This window comes from Rhinopithecus roxellana, chromosome 21, assembly GCF_007565055.1.
Source record: "Rhinopithecus roxellana isolate Shanxi Qingling chromosome 21, ASM756505v1, whole genome shotgun sequence".
NCBI lineage: Eukaryota > Metazoa > Chordata > Mammalia > Primates > Cercopithecidae > Rhinopithecus > Rhinopithecus roxellana.
Genome location: NC_044569.1, coordinates 794,623 through 811,253, shown reverse-complemented (window position 1 = coordinate 811,253; position 16,631 = coordinate 794,623). Strand labels below are relative to the sequence as shown.

The following is a 16,631-nucleotide window of genomic DNA, read 5'->3' as shown; positions in this document are numbered from 1 at the left end:
CAGCTGAGGCAAAGACAGTCCGTCAACATAGCCCAGTTACCGTGGACACTGACAGCAAGTGGAGATTTATACGGACGGTCTCCCTAGTGGTTGAGAGAACCCATTGGAAAAGCCCAAACATGCAACTTTAAATAGAAGCCTAAATAGTCTTTGTACCACAGACTACTAATCAAAATATGTCTTTTAATACAGTTAGGCTGTCATTTCAAAAACATCTTTAAACAAGATTTTTTAAACAGGGAACCAAGAATGTACTTGGGAATCTGTAAGTCCTCTGAGAATGTTTAAATTCTAAATGTGTTAATAATTCAAAACAGTTAACATAAACACATTTTAGATCATCTGGATGATCACTTTATTACCAAATACCATTGAGAAATCAAAACATTTTATTGCCTGTATTTGCATTTGTTTTTACAACAGAGCTGACTGCCAAACCATGCTACTTTTATTGCCTGAGACACTCCTAATATATAAATAATACATTCCTATCAAGTGGGGGCCAAGTGGCTGTCAGCAGCAGCTTATAAGGGTCTGTCTCCCATCTATCCTTTCTCCTCTTCTTTTTTCTGTTCTGTCCAATGTCATCCCTGTCAATCAGTGAACTGGGGAAGGAATCTGAACCCAAACGAATCCAGTCTAACAATCAGACTCCTCATCCCTGACACTCCCCCTCTGAGCCCCTGCAGCTTATTGTAGGGCAGATGACATGTTGGTAGCGCTGCTCTATCTGCCAAGAAAGCCTCACTATCCCTGAGATAATGTGTGTTTTACAAGTCAGAGAGGAAGTGAAGGAGCAGGAGCTAGGGGCCCTGCACTGCCTGCAGTCTGACTCTTTCAAACAGTTTCTTGAAGTCCTCTGGGCACAGCTGGTGGAGGAAAATGAGCCAATGTCCTGGAATCTTTCAGAGAAAAAAGAGAGAGTGCTTAAGATAAAGTCTTTGACTTGGATTTTCATTCCAGAAGACTTTTACTAGGAACAAGGCCTTTGATCCAGGCCACATGGGAAAGCATTTTTAATTTGAACCAGGTTTATCATGTAGACAATCAGGAAAAGGCTGTTGTGGTCTGTGACTTGAAGAATCCTCAAAACCCTTAGAATGACTTAGTTTTTATAACGTCTGTCCTAAGGACTGACTTCCTTCTTTTGGTCTGAGATGACATTACCCAGGTTTTGTGTGGGAATCATAGCAGCAGCCTCCTGGGGTGACACACATTCATTAAGGTCTCCATTGAAAGGGGTAACCACACTGTCTCCTCTTCTTTGTTGCATTTTTTCCAGCAGCTTGTCTAGGTCATCGCCTATTACAAAATAAAGTAGAGATAAGAAGGTTACGAGGAAGGATATGTTTGTTTTGTTTTTACTAACTGCCTGAGTTGGGCAGTTAGGCTGTTCTCAGTAGATTTGTTGGTCAGCCAGAAATTCATATCAGCATTTACACTTGGCCATCTTCATAGTATACTGGTGTCTCTATAGCAAGAATTACTCTCATTGATATAGTGCTTATAATTTACATGCTTTCACATGTTGTATCTCGAACTCCCTAATACTCAAAAGCAGGCAGAATGGGATTAGAAAACTGAGTTCCAGGCTGGGCGCAGTGGCTCATGCCTGTAATCCCAGCACTTTGGAAGGCCAAGGCATAGGAGGATTGCTTGAGGCCAGGAGCTGGAGTCCAGTCTGGGCAACAAAGGGAGACCCAGTCTCTACAAAAAATTAAAAAATTAGCCAGGCATGGCGGCACATGCCTGTAGTCCCAGCTGCTTGGGAGGCTGAGGTGGGAGGATCGCTTGGGCCTGTGAAGAGGGGTGGTGTCAAGCAGTGAGCTATGATCATGCTACTGCACTCCAGCCTGGGCGATAGAGTGAGACACTGTCAAAAAAAAAAAAAAAAAAAAAAAAAAAAGGAAGGAAGTAAGGAAAGGAGGAAGGGAGGGAGGAGGGAAGGAAAGAAAGGGAAGAAAGGGAAGGAACAAATGAACAAACCGAGTTCCAGGGAGAGAGAAACTCGCCCAAGGTCACTCAACGAAGTTGCGACTGAGCTGAGACTTTTGAATCCGGTACAATCTAGGTGCCTTCCTCTAGACCCCCTTACTGCTTCCTGTGGTGTTAGTGACAAAATACTTAAGATAAACCATTTCAAATGAAAGATCAGCTGGCAAGCTTGAGCTCCACACTCATGTCGACAAGCTAAGATTTAAATTCAGAAAATCACACAACTAGGGGCTGGTAGTGTTGCCAAATCTTACAACCACTCACCTAATGATGTGGTTTTGAAATGTGATGCCAGGAAACTGACCTTTCCTGTGATAAGCTCATAACTAATTTCTTTCAAAAACTCACTTGTGGTGAGCATGCTCTCTGCCAGAGCTCGGGACTGGTGCTGACCTGCAGGATGGAGGGGAGAAGAGAAAACTCATCAACAGAACAAACGTTGCTGGAACATTACTTACAATGGCAACAACTGGAAATAATCAAAGGATGTCACCATAGGGACTTAGGTTGAGAAAATTAATGACACACCAAAAGGTGTGGACAATTACACAGCACTTGAAATATCAATTCTGACTCTAGACAGAAACAGAAATGTTTATAATACAGATGATCAACGAAAAAAAATGATGTACCTTATGTTTGTAACTGAAAATCTGCACATGTTTGTGTTTAATGACTAAGGAAGGTCCCTGTCCCCAACCAGGGGCTGTGGGTAACACCACAGCTGCCCCAGGGCTGGCCAATTGGGCAGATGTCCAGGGGCTGAGAACATGTAGGAAAAACAGACTAGGGAAGAGTATGAAAAACCTTAATAAAAATTGTGCTTGCATGGTTATAGTGAATATTTGCCTTAAAAATATAAACATGCTTTTAACAAAAATGAAAAAATATTAATGTATCACACTGATGAAGCTTTCTGGAAATACATGTAGCACAGAAAAATGGGCAGACAGGTTTTGTCAAAGTGAGGGGACTTTCTTAGCTTCTTTGCTCAGAAGAGGTGAGAGCCATTCACTACAGAGAGGAGAGAAGCAAAATGTAGTCCAAATGGCTACCCAGGAGGGTGCCTGATAGAAAATTTGCACAGTGCAAAACAAACAAATAAAAATCCCCTCTCACCCCCCAGTTTTGTAGTGTACCAACTTTCTGAATCTTTTCCTTAGAGTCGATGTTACAATATTAAATAGACTCTTCAGTGAGAAGGGGAATATATGAGCTACTTTTCTGGCAAATTCGATTAATTGGCTTAGGCCACCTGTGGCACTGGCTTTATCACATGCTAGAGTAGTAACATTTCCAAAATCTTTAAAGGACAGCAGTTACATGAGACAGGGGTATCTGTTACTAGGGAGAGCTTTGAAATAATGCTCCCACAACCAGCTGACAGGGGCACCAGCCAAACTGAGGGCAACACAAAACCTGATCTGAGAAGGAAAGGGAAAGTTAAAATTAGGAGGATGAGCCCAAGCTCCAGCAATTAATCAGAAGTTGACTATGTGGATGCCTGAAACACACAACACACATTTTTAAATGGACAAATGGTCAAATGAATTGATTAAACAAACAAAAAACAAAAAAAGTTACTCACCTAACACTACCACACAAAATTCATTTCCTCTGATTTTCGATGCACAAATTGCCACCACATAATCTGGTAGCCTTTGATAGTGTCTCATTTCACTGAGAGTCCTTAAGGTCTCTGAAATGCCCTCCGCCAAAGAGTTCTGGGTCACAATCACATGAACCAAGTCTTGAGATACGCTGGCAATTAATCTAGCAAGCCAGGGGAGTTGTCCTGGTGACACAGGGACACACTGAGCACCTATCTGCAGGGCTCTTTCTCTCAGAGTAAATTCTTGCATAGCTTTCAGCATAATTTGCTCAAATTCTTCCCTGAGAGGTACCTGATCAGGACCTATATAGAAGAGAATTACAGCTGGAATTTAAAGAATCATAGGTAGAAGAGAGACATACAGCCATGTGCTATCCTGCAGTACTTCTCAGCCCATCATACATACTCCAACTAGAAAATAACCTCTTTTTCTTGGAGTGGTGACAAGTAGAGTCCTACTAATCATTTCCTATTGCGAAATTATTTTTCTTTCTGCCTCAATTTTTGTGAAAAATCAGGCTTCTGTTTTTCTGTGTTCCTGATCTTTTTAAAAGAGGATGTACTAAGCGAAACCATTAATTCCACAGTATGCCCTTGGAGCTGGTCCTTGCATGTGGCCTATTTCTTGACCTATTAAGCTTAGCATTATGGAAATTGTTAATGACTAATGAAAAAAGAAGCCTGGCTGGGCGCGGTGGCTCACGCCTGTAATCCCAGCTCTTTGGGAGGCCGAGGCGGGCGGATCACGAGGTCAGGAGATCGAGACCATCCTGGCTAATACAGTGAAACCCCGTCTCTACTAATACAAAAAATTAGCTGGGCGCAGAGGCGGGCGCCTGTAGTCCCACCTACTCGGGAGGCTGAGGCAGGAGAACAGCATGAACCCTGGAGACGGAGCTTGCAGTGAGCCAAGTTCGTGCCAATGCACTCCAGCCTAGGTGACAGAGTGAGACTCTGTCTCCAAAAAAAAGAAAAAAGAAGCCAACCTATTGGTATATAACCAATTTTAAGTTTCATTCAGTTCTCATTTTAGTCTTAGGCATTTTGGAAAACATTTTAATGTATTGCCTCTAAGCCTAATTTTGAGAATACTGTGCATCAGGAAATGAAGTTTAATTATTTTTCACTCTCAAGTTATATTGAAGGCAGCTTCACACTTTTCCCAGATAGAGAACGCTTTCATGATCTAGTTATTCCCCAGCATTCTGGACTGTTAAATATACCATTTGGCCCTTTTCTTCAACCAGTTGGGGCTAAACTTATACTGCTGACCTGTGGCCCCTGTATTCAGGGGGATTTTGTTTCTTATTTTCTTTAGAAACTCAACGTCTTTAGAACAAAATAAGCAAGTCAATGTTTGGTATCCAACTGACACAAATGAACTAAGATTTCAACATTTCATTTAAATTGAAAGCAGTGAGAATATAGTCACTCCCTCTATTCAATCATTTATTTTGCTGTGTGAACCCAAGATTTGAAACTCAGGCTCCCATAAACCAGCTCAGACACCTCGGTGTCTGTGATCTGAGACCAAGCAACAGCCCCAGAACCCACTGCTAAAAGCCCTTTATGGAAGAACAAGGGGGTGATGGGCTGGACTTCTGCATGAGAAGGAGGCACCACAAGTGAGTCAGACCCATTCCTTTCTCTAATAGGGATCTAAGTGGTTTCTCTGGCCCTTCCCATCTTTTCTGGGAAAGTAAGAAAAGTAGGCGTTTAGTAATGCTTTTCAGACACAGAAAATTAAATAAAATCTTATACATTATAAAAACTAACAATTTTAATTGAGAAAACAGTTTTTGCAGGATTGGGTGGAGGCCAGGGAGAGGTAGGAGAGTGGAATTCTCATAAACAGATTTTTCTCTTCTATACATGGAAACAGGGCAAGAAAATGGTAATGTATACATTATGTCTGTGTTTCTTCTGTGCTGCTTTTTTTTTTTTTTTTTAAAGACAGCTTCCCTTTGTCACCCAGGCTGGAGTACAGTGGCGCGATCTTGGCTCACTGCAACCTCCACCTCCTGGGCTCAAGCAGTTCTCCTGTCTCAGCCTCTGGAATATCTGGGATTATAGACATGCGCCAACATGCCCGGCTAATTTTTGTATTTTTGATAGAGATGGGATTTCTCCATGTTGGTCAGGCTACTCTCAAACTCCTGACCTCAAGTATCCACCCTACTCAGCCTCCCAAAGTGTTGGGATTACAGGCGTGAGCCACCATGCCTGGCCTCTACTGTCCTTCTCAGAAAACTTGATGGGAATGTGGAGGGATGTTTTTTAAAAAAAATCACCAGGAGCCACCAAGACGTCTGATCTTCATTCAGCTTTATCAAATTGGCATCATGGTAATTGTCACTAGATACACACTTTTTGGTGAGCTCAAAGTGGATAGAAGGTGGTCATCTATTTAAAGCTTTCTTCCACCAGAACATGACAGCTGAAAGCAGGTGGCCCTGGTTGTCTCCAATTCCCTACTGTCTTTCATTAACAACCTGAAAGCTCAGGGGTCTGGTTAATAGTCCATAAGACTGACTCCAGGACTGAGTAACATATTCCATCAGGAAGCATAATTAATTCAAAGTACAAAGACATTCTGGGAAAATAACATTACTAAACATATTCACAACATCCCTTGTTGCCTTAAAGCTCGCTTTTATAGAGTTTTGACTGATGTACCATTAGGAATCAAGAAGTGGGGGCAAAGGTATTAAAGTTTAAATGAGGTAAGAGACTTCTTAGAGTAAAATGTCTTGCTTCCAAAAATCAACTATCACTTTTTCATCCTCAGCCTTTAAAAAAATTTTTTTTATTTTTATTTTTTAATTAGAGACAAGGTCTCAGTCTGTCTGCCAGGCTGCAGTGCAGTGGCACAATCATAGCTCACTGCAGCTTTAAACTCCTGGGCTCAAGTGATCCTTCTGCGTCAGTCTCCCAAGGTGCTGGGATTACAAACATGAGCCACCACACCCAGTGCCTCAGCCTCAGCCTTTACAATTGCATTGCAGGTGTCTTTTCTCCACTTTTGTAAGCTTGATAACAGTAATCTTTTCTTTCAAGTGCTGATCTCCAATAACTTAGGTTAGTCGAGGTATCAGTTTTAACGACTTTTCAGACAGAACTACCTTAATAAGAAAAGTCAAGGTTTAAATAGACTCAGAGGCTTCCAAGAATCTTTGGATTTGGATTTGCTGATTTCATTATCTACTTCAAAGATTTTCAGATTGTGAAATGACTAAGATTTTTAAAAAGTAGGCGAGGTATGTTCCTTCGAAGAATCTTGCTTTTCTTCTTCTGTTACCTCTAAGTAACTGAGCTGCTGAAGTATTAAAATTATTCTTTTAGAAGTTTAGATTTATTTTTTTAATGTCTATAATCTATGGCATATGTGAAACTATTCTTGCTTGCCTTCTTGAAACCTCCAGAGGCAAAAAAATAATAAATAAATAAATAAATAAATAATAAATTAAGGACACCAGAACAGTTGTTGAGGTATAGAGAAGTCTCAATGCACAAAGCTTTAGATTTTTAAAGAGAAATAGCTATTCATGTATATTGACAGGCTAATTGATTGACTGGAAGTCAAATTCTGGAGAGAATTGATCCTGCAGGGCAGAGAAGAATCTGTCATTAAATTGAAATTGTTTCTTTCTTTCTTTCTTTTTTTTTTTTTTTTTTTTTTTTTTACAAAAGATAACAATGTTTAGTACTGTAAGGAAAGATACCTTATTTTGACCCCTTGGTTCATTTAATTAAATTAGACTTTGATTTTAAAAATTGCTATTAAGATTGAAAAAGAGGTCAGGCGTGGTGACTCACACCTGTAATCCCAGCACTTTGGGAGGCCAAGGCAGGTGGATCACCTGAGGTCAGGAGTTTGAGACCAGCCTGGCCAACGTGGTGAAACCCTGTCTCTACTAAAAATACAAAAATTAGCAGGGCATGGTGGCTCATGCCTGTAGTCCCAGCTACTTGGGAGGCTGAGGCATGAGAATTGCTTGAACACGGGAGGTGGTGGTTGCAGTGAGTCGAGATCGCACCACTGCACTCCAGTCTGGGAAACAGAGTGAGTCTTGGTCTCAAAACAAACAAACAAACAAACAAACACAAACAAAACTGAAAAAGAGTGCTATAGTGATTTGCTTGGTTGGCTATAATATCATCACTCTATGAAGCCTGGTTTTACTAATTCTGGGTGCATTTAGAAGTTGGCTTTAGATCTTAGAACACAGTCTACAATCTAATTTCAGTATGTAGCAATTAAAATTATATCATCAAATGAGCTGTGGACCCAGGTGAGTTTTATAATTGTATTACCTTTCAATAAGCATCATTAGCAGCTCTCATGGGAAATTGGTGCCTTGTAAATTTCAAAAGGCCATGTCAAAGCAGAGCCCACGTCAAGTCAGCCTCTCAGGGCACAAAGAGTTCTAGTCAAGATTGCTAGCTAATGCACCAAAGACTGCATATGCCCTAATAAAGTTATTTAGTCCAGTGTTTTTATTATCTCCTAACACTGAAGTATTTTTATTTTCTAAAATTAAAAAATTCCACAAGTGCATACAACTATTTTTACGTTTAATTTTACATCTCAAATATTTTTCATTTTCTTTCTTTCTTTCTTTTTTTTGAGACGGAGTTTCACTCTTGTTGCCCAGGCTGGAGTGCAATGGCGTGATCTCAGCTCACTGCAACTTCCGCCTCCCAGGTTCAAGCAATTCTCCTGCCTCAGCCTCCCGAGTAGCTGGGATTACAGACACGCGCCACCACGCCCGGCTAATTTAGTATTTTCAGTAGAGATGGGGTTTCTCCATGTTGGTCAGGCTGGTCTCGAACTCCCCACCTCAGGTGATCCGCCCACCTCTCAAATATTTTTCTAAGTAAATCAGTGGCTTGAAGTCCTAGAGTGAGTGTATAATTAGATGGCCTACTGTCATTTGCAAAATAAAGGACATTTCGATGTAAATGCTGCTGAGCCACTCTAGTATTGTCAGGGCACCTGCATACACCCACTTTGGGGCTTAGGAGGATATATCAGATACAGGAAGTGAAGGGTTCGTGACCTACATATCCCCCTTACCCTATAACTTAGAGACCTTCCAGGGAGGTCCACGGTTATGACCTCAATGATGGAAAGCAGATGGGACTCCATCAAAGGGGTGTAGCTGGAGAAGAAAAAAAATGGGTGTAGGGCCAGTGGATAAACAAGATAAAAAGGCTAAATGGAAAACTGGAAAATAATTGTTTAAGACAATGGCTGTGTTTGCATATCAGATGGTAGGTGCACTTTCAGAAAGGAGGCCTAGCCAAGCTCCCCAGGGAAGGGGTGCTCAAGGTACAACCCTTTAAGGTTTTGCCTACCTTAACTACTTTGGAGACCTTTGGAGCATCATGAGACTGGACACTAGGTGGTGCAATTCATCTCCTCTAGGACCCAAAGAAGCAAAGGAAAGGAAAGGAGTAGAAAAGAAATGAAGGAGAGGAAAGGGAAAAGTTACAGAGAATGCAGATGAAGGGAAAGAACATCAGAAGTGAAAGAAGAAAAATAAGAGATAGGAGGATAAACGTGAGAAAGAAAGAAAAAGTACATCACAAAAAACCCTCAAAAGTAGTCACTAGCAAATGATTATGGAAAATGACTTACCCAGCCGCACAAGATACTGTATCGTCAGAAGAATCATGTTTTCCACGCTCAGAAATTGGCTGCCAGTCAACCCTAATTGTTCCAAATCTTTGTTTTCCAACTGTGGAATCTTGTAGCAATTCACCAGCAGAGGACTCACAACAATGTCACCAACATTTCCATAGAAATAAGGTAAAGTGCCATAGCCTGTCCCAATAGAAGCAGGTCAATGCAGTTCAACATTTCTTTTTATGATCCAACCAGGTACACTTGCTCAACTAGGATCGAAGATGCCTAACAAAATTCCCTGCCCTCTGAGATAGCTATCAAACAAATCACTCAAATATATCAATCCTAAGGAATTCACTTGGATGCTCCACATTCTATCCTTATATTAAATTAAATGAACAGGAAACAAAATACAGTTGGTCCTCTGTGTCTGTGGGTTCCACGTTCAATCAACAGTGGACTGAAATAGCCAGGGGGGAAAAATTCCACAAAGTTGCAAGAAGTGAAACTTGAATTTGCTGTGGGCTGAGCAGTACACTGAATTCACGTGAATGACGTGATGTGTAGGCACTGTAATAAGTATTATAAGCAATGGAGAGGTGGTTTAACGTATATGGGAGGATGTGCATAGGTTATATGCAATTACTGTGCCATTTTATACGAGGGACTTAAGGATATTCGATTTGATATGGGAGGGGGCCTGGGATCAATCCCCCAGGGATACTAAGGGACAACTGTACTCATATTATCTCTGTTTCTCATGGAAGGGACATATTAATATTTTGCCAGAAGATTGATGAGTTTGCAAAACATGTCTGTATCCTCTGTAAAACTGCAATGATAAAATATTTCTGATAAAGTCCCTGATCAAGTTTATTTTCAGATAAGAAATTAGAAAACAACAAATGACAATACGGCTGGGCGCAGTGGCTCACGCCTGTAATCCCAGCACTTTGGGAGGCTGAGACCGGAGGATCACCTGAGTTCAGGAGTTCAAGACCAGCCTGGCCAACATTTTCGCCTTTAGTAGAGGCGAAACCCAGCTTCTACTAAAAGCACAAAAATTAGCCAGGCATGGTGGCACGCAACTACATGGGAGGCTGAGGCAGGAGAATCGCTTGAACCCAGGAGGCAGAGGTTGCAGTGAGCTGAGATCGTGCCACTGCACTCCAGCCTGAGTGACAGAGCGAGACTCCATCTCAAAAACAAAAAAACCGGCCAGGCGTGGTGTGGCTCCCGCCTGTAATCCCAGCACTTTGGGAGGCCAAGGCAAGCAGATTGCTTGAGATGAGGAGTTTGAGACCAGCCTGGCCAACATGATGAAACCCTGTCTCTACTAAAAATACAAAAATAAGCTGAGCATGGTGGTGCACGCCTGTAATTTCAGCTACTCAGGAGGCAGAAGAATCACTTGAACCCAGCAGGCAGAGCATGCAGTGAGCAGATTGTGCCATTGCACTCCAGCCTGAGTGACAGAGTGAAACTCTGTCTCAAAAAACAACAAAAAACAAAAACAGAAACAAACATCAATACATGTTTCACTTCCTGAGATTTCCTTTCCTTTCCCCTTTCTTTTCCTTTCCGACACTATCCAACTGGAGATATTACTGAGATTTTCTTAAAAAAAAAAAAGTAAACTAAATTTATTGATTAACAGCAAGATTCTACTAGTTTCAGGCACTTGGAGATCCCTGCTCCTTTGTTATCTTAGCTATTTTTGTGAGGCTGTCTTCCTAAATGTCAGTAAACAGTCTCAAATTGTTTTAGAAATAGAGAGGAAAAAATGTGTCCAAATATGCCCTGTTTTGGTGGTTGATGGAGAGGATAGTCCCTCTGTGAGACTTTCTAAAAGGCAGGCACCAAAGGACCAAAGGGTCCCAATGTTCTATGCATCTTTCCAAAGCTTAGTGGCACTATGTTAACGTTCAAAAAGAGCTTCCTAATTCATACAGCATTTAAGCAACTGGGATCCCCTCAGTACCTACAGAACTAGGATTAGCAGACAGAGTAACCAGGTAAAGGACATGACTCCAAGCAAAACCATCCAATTAGGCAGGCTCAGGCCCACCCAAAAAGCAAATAACACTGCATGTAAACACGTCCTAAAGATGTGGGGACCTTAAACACCCTATCTATTTTGTCCTAAAGGTAGAGCAAGTAGTCTCCTTCTGGCCTAGGCCAGCCCTAAACCCAGGAGACTCCTGACATGGGTATGAAAAGCACTAAGTTAGTCCTGGAATGTAGGGACCACTATATGTCTATACCTCCACTTGTAGACCACCTGGAAGGACTCAGCCTCCTCAAAGATACTAAGGTTCAGACCTGCAACTGTGGGGCCTCTTGGTTCCCTTGAGTAGGGTCTGTCAGCTGGCTTGGCTTGTTTTATTTCTTTGCGGTTTGGCTCCCTTTGACTGGAATGTCCCCTCCCCGACCCTGTCCACTCTGACCAACCTTCAGGATCCAGCTTAACCAAGACCTCTGGGAAGTCTTCTCGGACCCCTCCAGGCAGAGGTAAGCCCTCTCTCAGAGCTCTGAGTTCTGGTTGCTCTTGGTTGTGAACCTCTAAGGAGCTCCCATGTCACGGTGTGCTACAATGGTATCGCCTATGAGTTGTAATGCTTATTTATCAACCCTAGTGGCTCATGGGAGGTGAGACTCCCCCAGTAAACAGTGCTCCTTGAGGGCAACAAGACTTTGCCTTATCCTCAGCTCCTAATATAGCATGAAAGAGCAGGCCAATAAAAGCTGAAAGAATCAATAGATGGATGAATATCTTCATGACTATATGAAAAAACACAAACAATGAAATGGAAAAACACTCCTAGATTCCAGCAGACACAGGCAACTTGGAATTCCATTGCCTTACCTATCAGAATTACTGGTCTAACTCCTGAGTTACTCAGCAGGTTTTCAGGAACAATTACAGTTTCCCCTGCAGGAATAGGCCTGGGTTGTAAAATTCCAGTTAGTGGGGTCTGTGGAACTGGGGCAGATAAAAGGGGCTCTGGAAAAAAAAAAGTTTGACAAGAAAGATGACATGTGAAAACTAAATGAAATACAATAGAAAGCAATGCAGTTTTAATACTTTTAATAGAGAAGTATTAGAAATCTAACGGTTTGTTGTGTTTTTCATTAGGTTTACTATGTAAAGTGATAAGTAAAAAAAACAAAAGGAGAAAAAAATTAACCATAATCATATTATGTGGCTATAACTACTATTTAGCATTTTGGTGACTTTCCTTCCAGTTGTTTTTTCCATATGCAATATTTTGGATCCTGTTTGGTATTTTAGCTTTCCCCCCGAGATTATCAAAGGCATATATCTGTTCATTACACACATTTTGAAAGGTGTAGAAAAGTGTGAAGAAGGATGAATTCATCATTAACCAGTACTTCCTAAAGGCAACCACAGTGACAGATTGGCATAATTATTTGTGTATATAAGATGTCTATGTAGTCTTTAAAACTATTTATTTAAACAAACATTTAAATAACTCATTTATGTCTTAGAACCAGTTTACTTACAATTGTCTGTGGTTTGTTCAGCAACGTAGACAAATGTTTGAACTGTGGACACCAAATGGCTACAGTTAGATATTCTGAAAGAGAGCCAGTTGGTTTTGGTTTTTCAGGTTTCTAGCCACAGACTGAACCATCCAGGTCAGAAATAATAAGCATGGGTCACATAAAGAACCAGATAACAGCAGGGAAAATCTAACACCACTACTAGCAAAACAAGTCCATATATGCCCTATGATGGTGGGTTGGTAGCATTGTGTCCCATATAATGAATGGCTTTTCAATGCTATGGGTTAAAACTAAGTCAAAGGTTGAATTCAGATCAGTTGTAATGATCTTGTGCGTGTAGGGAAGACAAATACGATCGTGACAAAACATTAGCTACTATCAATTTCCTCACATAACTCATCTTCAAGAGTTCAGGGAAAGAATGGAAGTAGAAGATATCTCTGTGAATTAAAAACACACTTACGATCCATCTTATGTTAAAATCTTACCCGTTCTTGAAAGAGGACGAACGGTAGGGACAGGTACAACGAAGCCAGGTTGGGGGAGAGGTGACCCAGGATACCATCCCCGGTGTCGTTTCTTTGGTGGCCCGGAAATGAACATGGTAGCTGAAGACAAACAAAAAAACAAAAAAAGAGATAGTCTTGTTCTCAGCCATGTGGATGAAAGGAAAGAATGCCAGAGTAACACAGAACCTTTAATTTGATTATACTCAGAAAGTCTAAATCACTCCTTTGGAGGTAAAGCTTTAAAAAAAGCCACATTAGTAACCTAACATTACAATAATAGCCACTTAACATCTGTATGTTGTTTTACAGTTCCAGAGTCTATGTAGCTTATTTCATTTGATTCTACTCACAACCTTGTGGTGTTGAAGGGCAAATATTGTTGTTATACCCATTTTGTAAAAGGAGAAAGGAAGGCTCAGATTTGTCCAGGATCACACAACAGACAACTTTGAATCCTGTACTTTGGTCAGCTAAACCCATGGTTTTTCAAGACACTTCCTTAAACATTTGTTTCAACATTATTTCCCAGTTACGTCATCCACATAGAATCCCAAGATATTTACTCATTACTATTCACACCAATTATAAACTTTCAAAACATTGTATGACAAGCGGAGAAAAAACTCCAGAGTATGTTGCCAGATAATTCATTACAAAATCTGGAGCACTTCTAACCCCGGGTAAGTGCATTATTACAAAACTCTATGACAGGTATTTTACCTTGGTCTCCTGATGCATAGCTAGGTCTTGGTGACAAAGAGTAATTCCCTGTGTGGGCTGGAGTGGAGCTGGATGCACTGCCCTTCCCTCCATGGCTACTGTTTCCATTAGCAGCATCTGCAGAACACAAGGAGAGGAGTGCTCAGAACAGAGGCTGGGCGGGGCACTGCTTTCTGGGATGCTGGAACCATCCGATAGACCTCACACTCTAGGATTCCAAGAAACCTCATGGATAGGACCCAGTCCAGTTACATAAAACCAACTGCAACTGTCAGAGGAAGAGCTTCATTAAAATTAAATGTCACTTAGAAACAGTTTCCTAGGACCCCAAGAGATCTTCTGGAATCATTTTCAGTAAAGTCTTTGGAGATGATGGGTGGAAGCAAGGGAAAAAAATTCTTATATATATATATTCTTAACTTTGCGTCATGGAAAGTTTCAAACATACAGAAAAGTAGAGAGAATAGGATAATGAACATCTACATACCCACCATCCAATTTCAACATTTACCAACACAGCCCATCTTGCTTTATCCACCCTTACCTCTGCCCCCTCCACATATGTACAAGCACGCTGTGAATTATTTTGAAGAAAACCCATATCATTTCGTACATAAATATTTCTGTGTGCTTCTTTATTTATTTTTTTTGAGACGGAGTCTCACTGTGTCACCCAGGCTGGAGTGCAATGGCGTGATCTCGGCTCATTGCAAGCTCTGCCTCCCGGGTTCATGTCACTCTCCTGCCTCAGCCTCCCAAGTAGCTGGGACTACAGGCGCCTGCCACCATGCCTGACTAATTTTTTGTATCTTTTTTAGTAGAGACGGGGTTTCACCATGTTAGCCAGGATGGCCTTATCTCCTGACCTCATGATCCGCCTGCCTCAGCCTCCCAAAGTGTTGGGATTACAGGTGTGATTTTTTTTTTTTTTTTTTTTTTTTTGAGACAAGGTCTCACGGTCACCCAGGCTAGAGTGCAGTGGCAGGCTCAGAGCTCACCGCAGCTTTGAACTCCTAGGCTGGAACGATTCTCCTGCTTCAGCCTCTCAAATAGCTGGGACTACAGGAGTGTGCCATCACACCTGGCTAAATTTTAAGGTTTTTTTTTTTGTTGTTTGTTTGTTTTTTATGAGACAGGGTCTTGCTATGTTGTCCAGACTGGTCTCGAGCTCCTGGCGTCAAGCAATCCTTCCACCTTGGTTTCCCAAAGTGTTGGGATTACAGGTGTGAGCCACCATGCCTGGTCTTAATGTATTTGTTTCTAAAATAAAAAGACTCTTTTAAAAATAACTGTAATATCATTACTATCCTTAAAATTAACAATGATTAATACTTTTTTTTCCTTCTTCTTTGAAACAGGGTCTCACTCCATCATTCAGGCTGGAGTGCGGTGGTGCAATCACAGCTCACTGCAGTCTTGACTTCTGGGCTCAGGCAGTCCTCCCACCTCACAGCCTGCCAAGTAGCTGGGGCTATGGGCATGTGTCACCACAGCTGGCTAATTTTTGTATTTTTTTTTGTACAGACAGGGTTTTGCCATGTTTCCCAGGCTGATCTTGGACTCCTGGGTTCAAGTGATCCACCTGCCTCAGCCTCCCAAAGTGCTGAAGTTACAGGCATGAGCCACCGCATATAGCCAATAATTTCTTAATGTCATAAAATATCCTATTAGTATTCAAAATTTTCCCCAACTATCTTTTAATTATCTGTAAAAAAAAAATACTTTTTTAAAACAGCCGGCTTGTTCAAATTGGAATTCCAAAAAGATGCACATACTGAATTTAGTGACTGTGCCCCTGAAACCTCTTTTATTTTATTATTATTTTTTTTGAGACGGAGTCTCGCTCTGTCACCCAAGCTGGAGTGCACTGGCCAGATCTCAGCTCACTGCAAGCTCCCCCTCCTGTGAAACCTCTTTTCATCTATAAGATGCCCTTCCCTTTTCTTTCTTACAATTAATTTGCTGAAAACCTGGCAGAATTTTCCATTTTCTAGATTTTGCTGATTAGATACCTGTGGTGTCACTTATTCTCTTGTCCCCTGTATTTCTAATAAACTAATTCTTAGATATAGAGGTTTGATCAAATTCAAGTTTTTTTTTTTGTTTGTTTGTTTGTTTTTGGCAAGAGTATCTCGTAAGTACTGTGGTATATAGTATTTCCATCCAGGGCACATAAGCCAGTTTTCTCTCTTCTTGTGATATTAAGATTGATTAGTAGGTTCAAAAGTTGTCAGCATAATCCTTGGCATTATAAAGTTGTTCAGCCTTCATCTGATGGTTTTAGTAACCATGATTACTGATGTATTACTTCATTGATTTTTTTAATGCTGTAAAAACTTGATTCCATTGTTCAAAGTCGGTAATCCAACCAGAAGGTAGATCCTGCAAGAAATATTGAACCTGAGTAAGAACAGAAGCGGGCTGTGTAAATTATGATGGGCTTGAAAAATTTCCAAAAATGGCCAGGCACCATGGCTCACGCCTATAATCTCAGCAATTTGGGAGGTGGAAGAGTAGGATCACTTGAGCCCCGGAGTTCGAAACCAGCTTGGGCAACATGTGGAGACCCTGTCTCTACAAATAATTAAAAAAGAAAGAAAAAAAGAAAAGTTTCCAAAAATGACAGGCTCTCTTTATG

The 16,631-nt window shown here is 41.1% G+C and overlaps 1 protein-coding gene across 1 annotated transcript in view; it reads right to left on the bottom strand.

The window, feature by feature from the left end:
* Nucleotides 1–16,631, bottom strand: part of GREB1L (GREB1 like retinoic acid receptor coactivator) — a 162,907-nt gene that overhangs the window by 71,539 nt on the left and 74,737 nt on the right. The window contains exons 10-16 of the mRNA XM_010354886.2: nucleotides 13,994–14,110; nucleotides 13,253–13,372; nucleotides 12,103–12,240; nucleotides 9,249–9,434; nucleotides 3,584–3,910; nucleotides 2,260–2,388; nucleotides 1,168–1,302 (exon numbers count right to left, since the gene is read on the bottom strand). Coding sequence (XP_010353188.2) covers nucleotides 1,168–1,302; nucleotides 2,260–2,388; nucleotides 3,584–3,910; nucleotides 9,249–9,434; nucleotides 12,103–12,240; nucleotides 13,253–13,372; nucleotides 13,994–14,110 — 1,152 coding nt within the window. The remainder of the gene's footprint in view (nucleotides 1–1,167; nucleotides 1,303–2,259; nucleotides 2,389–3,583; nucleotides 3,911–9,248; nucleotides 9,435–12,102; nucleotides 12,241–13,252; nucleotides 13,373–13,993; nucleotides 14,111–16,631) is intronic.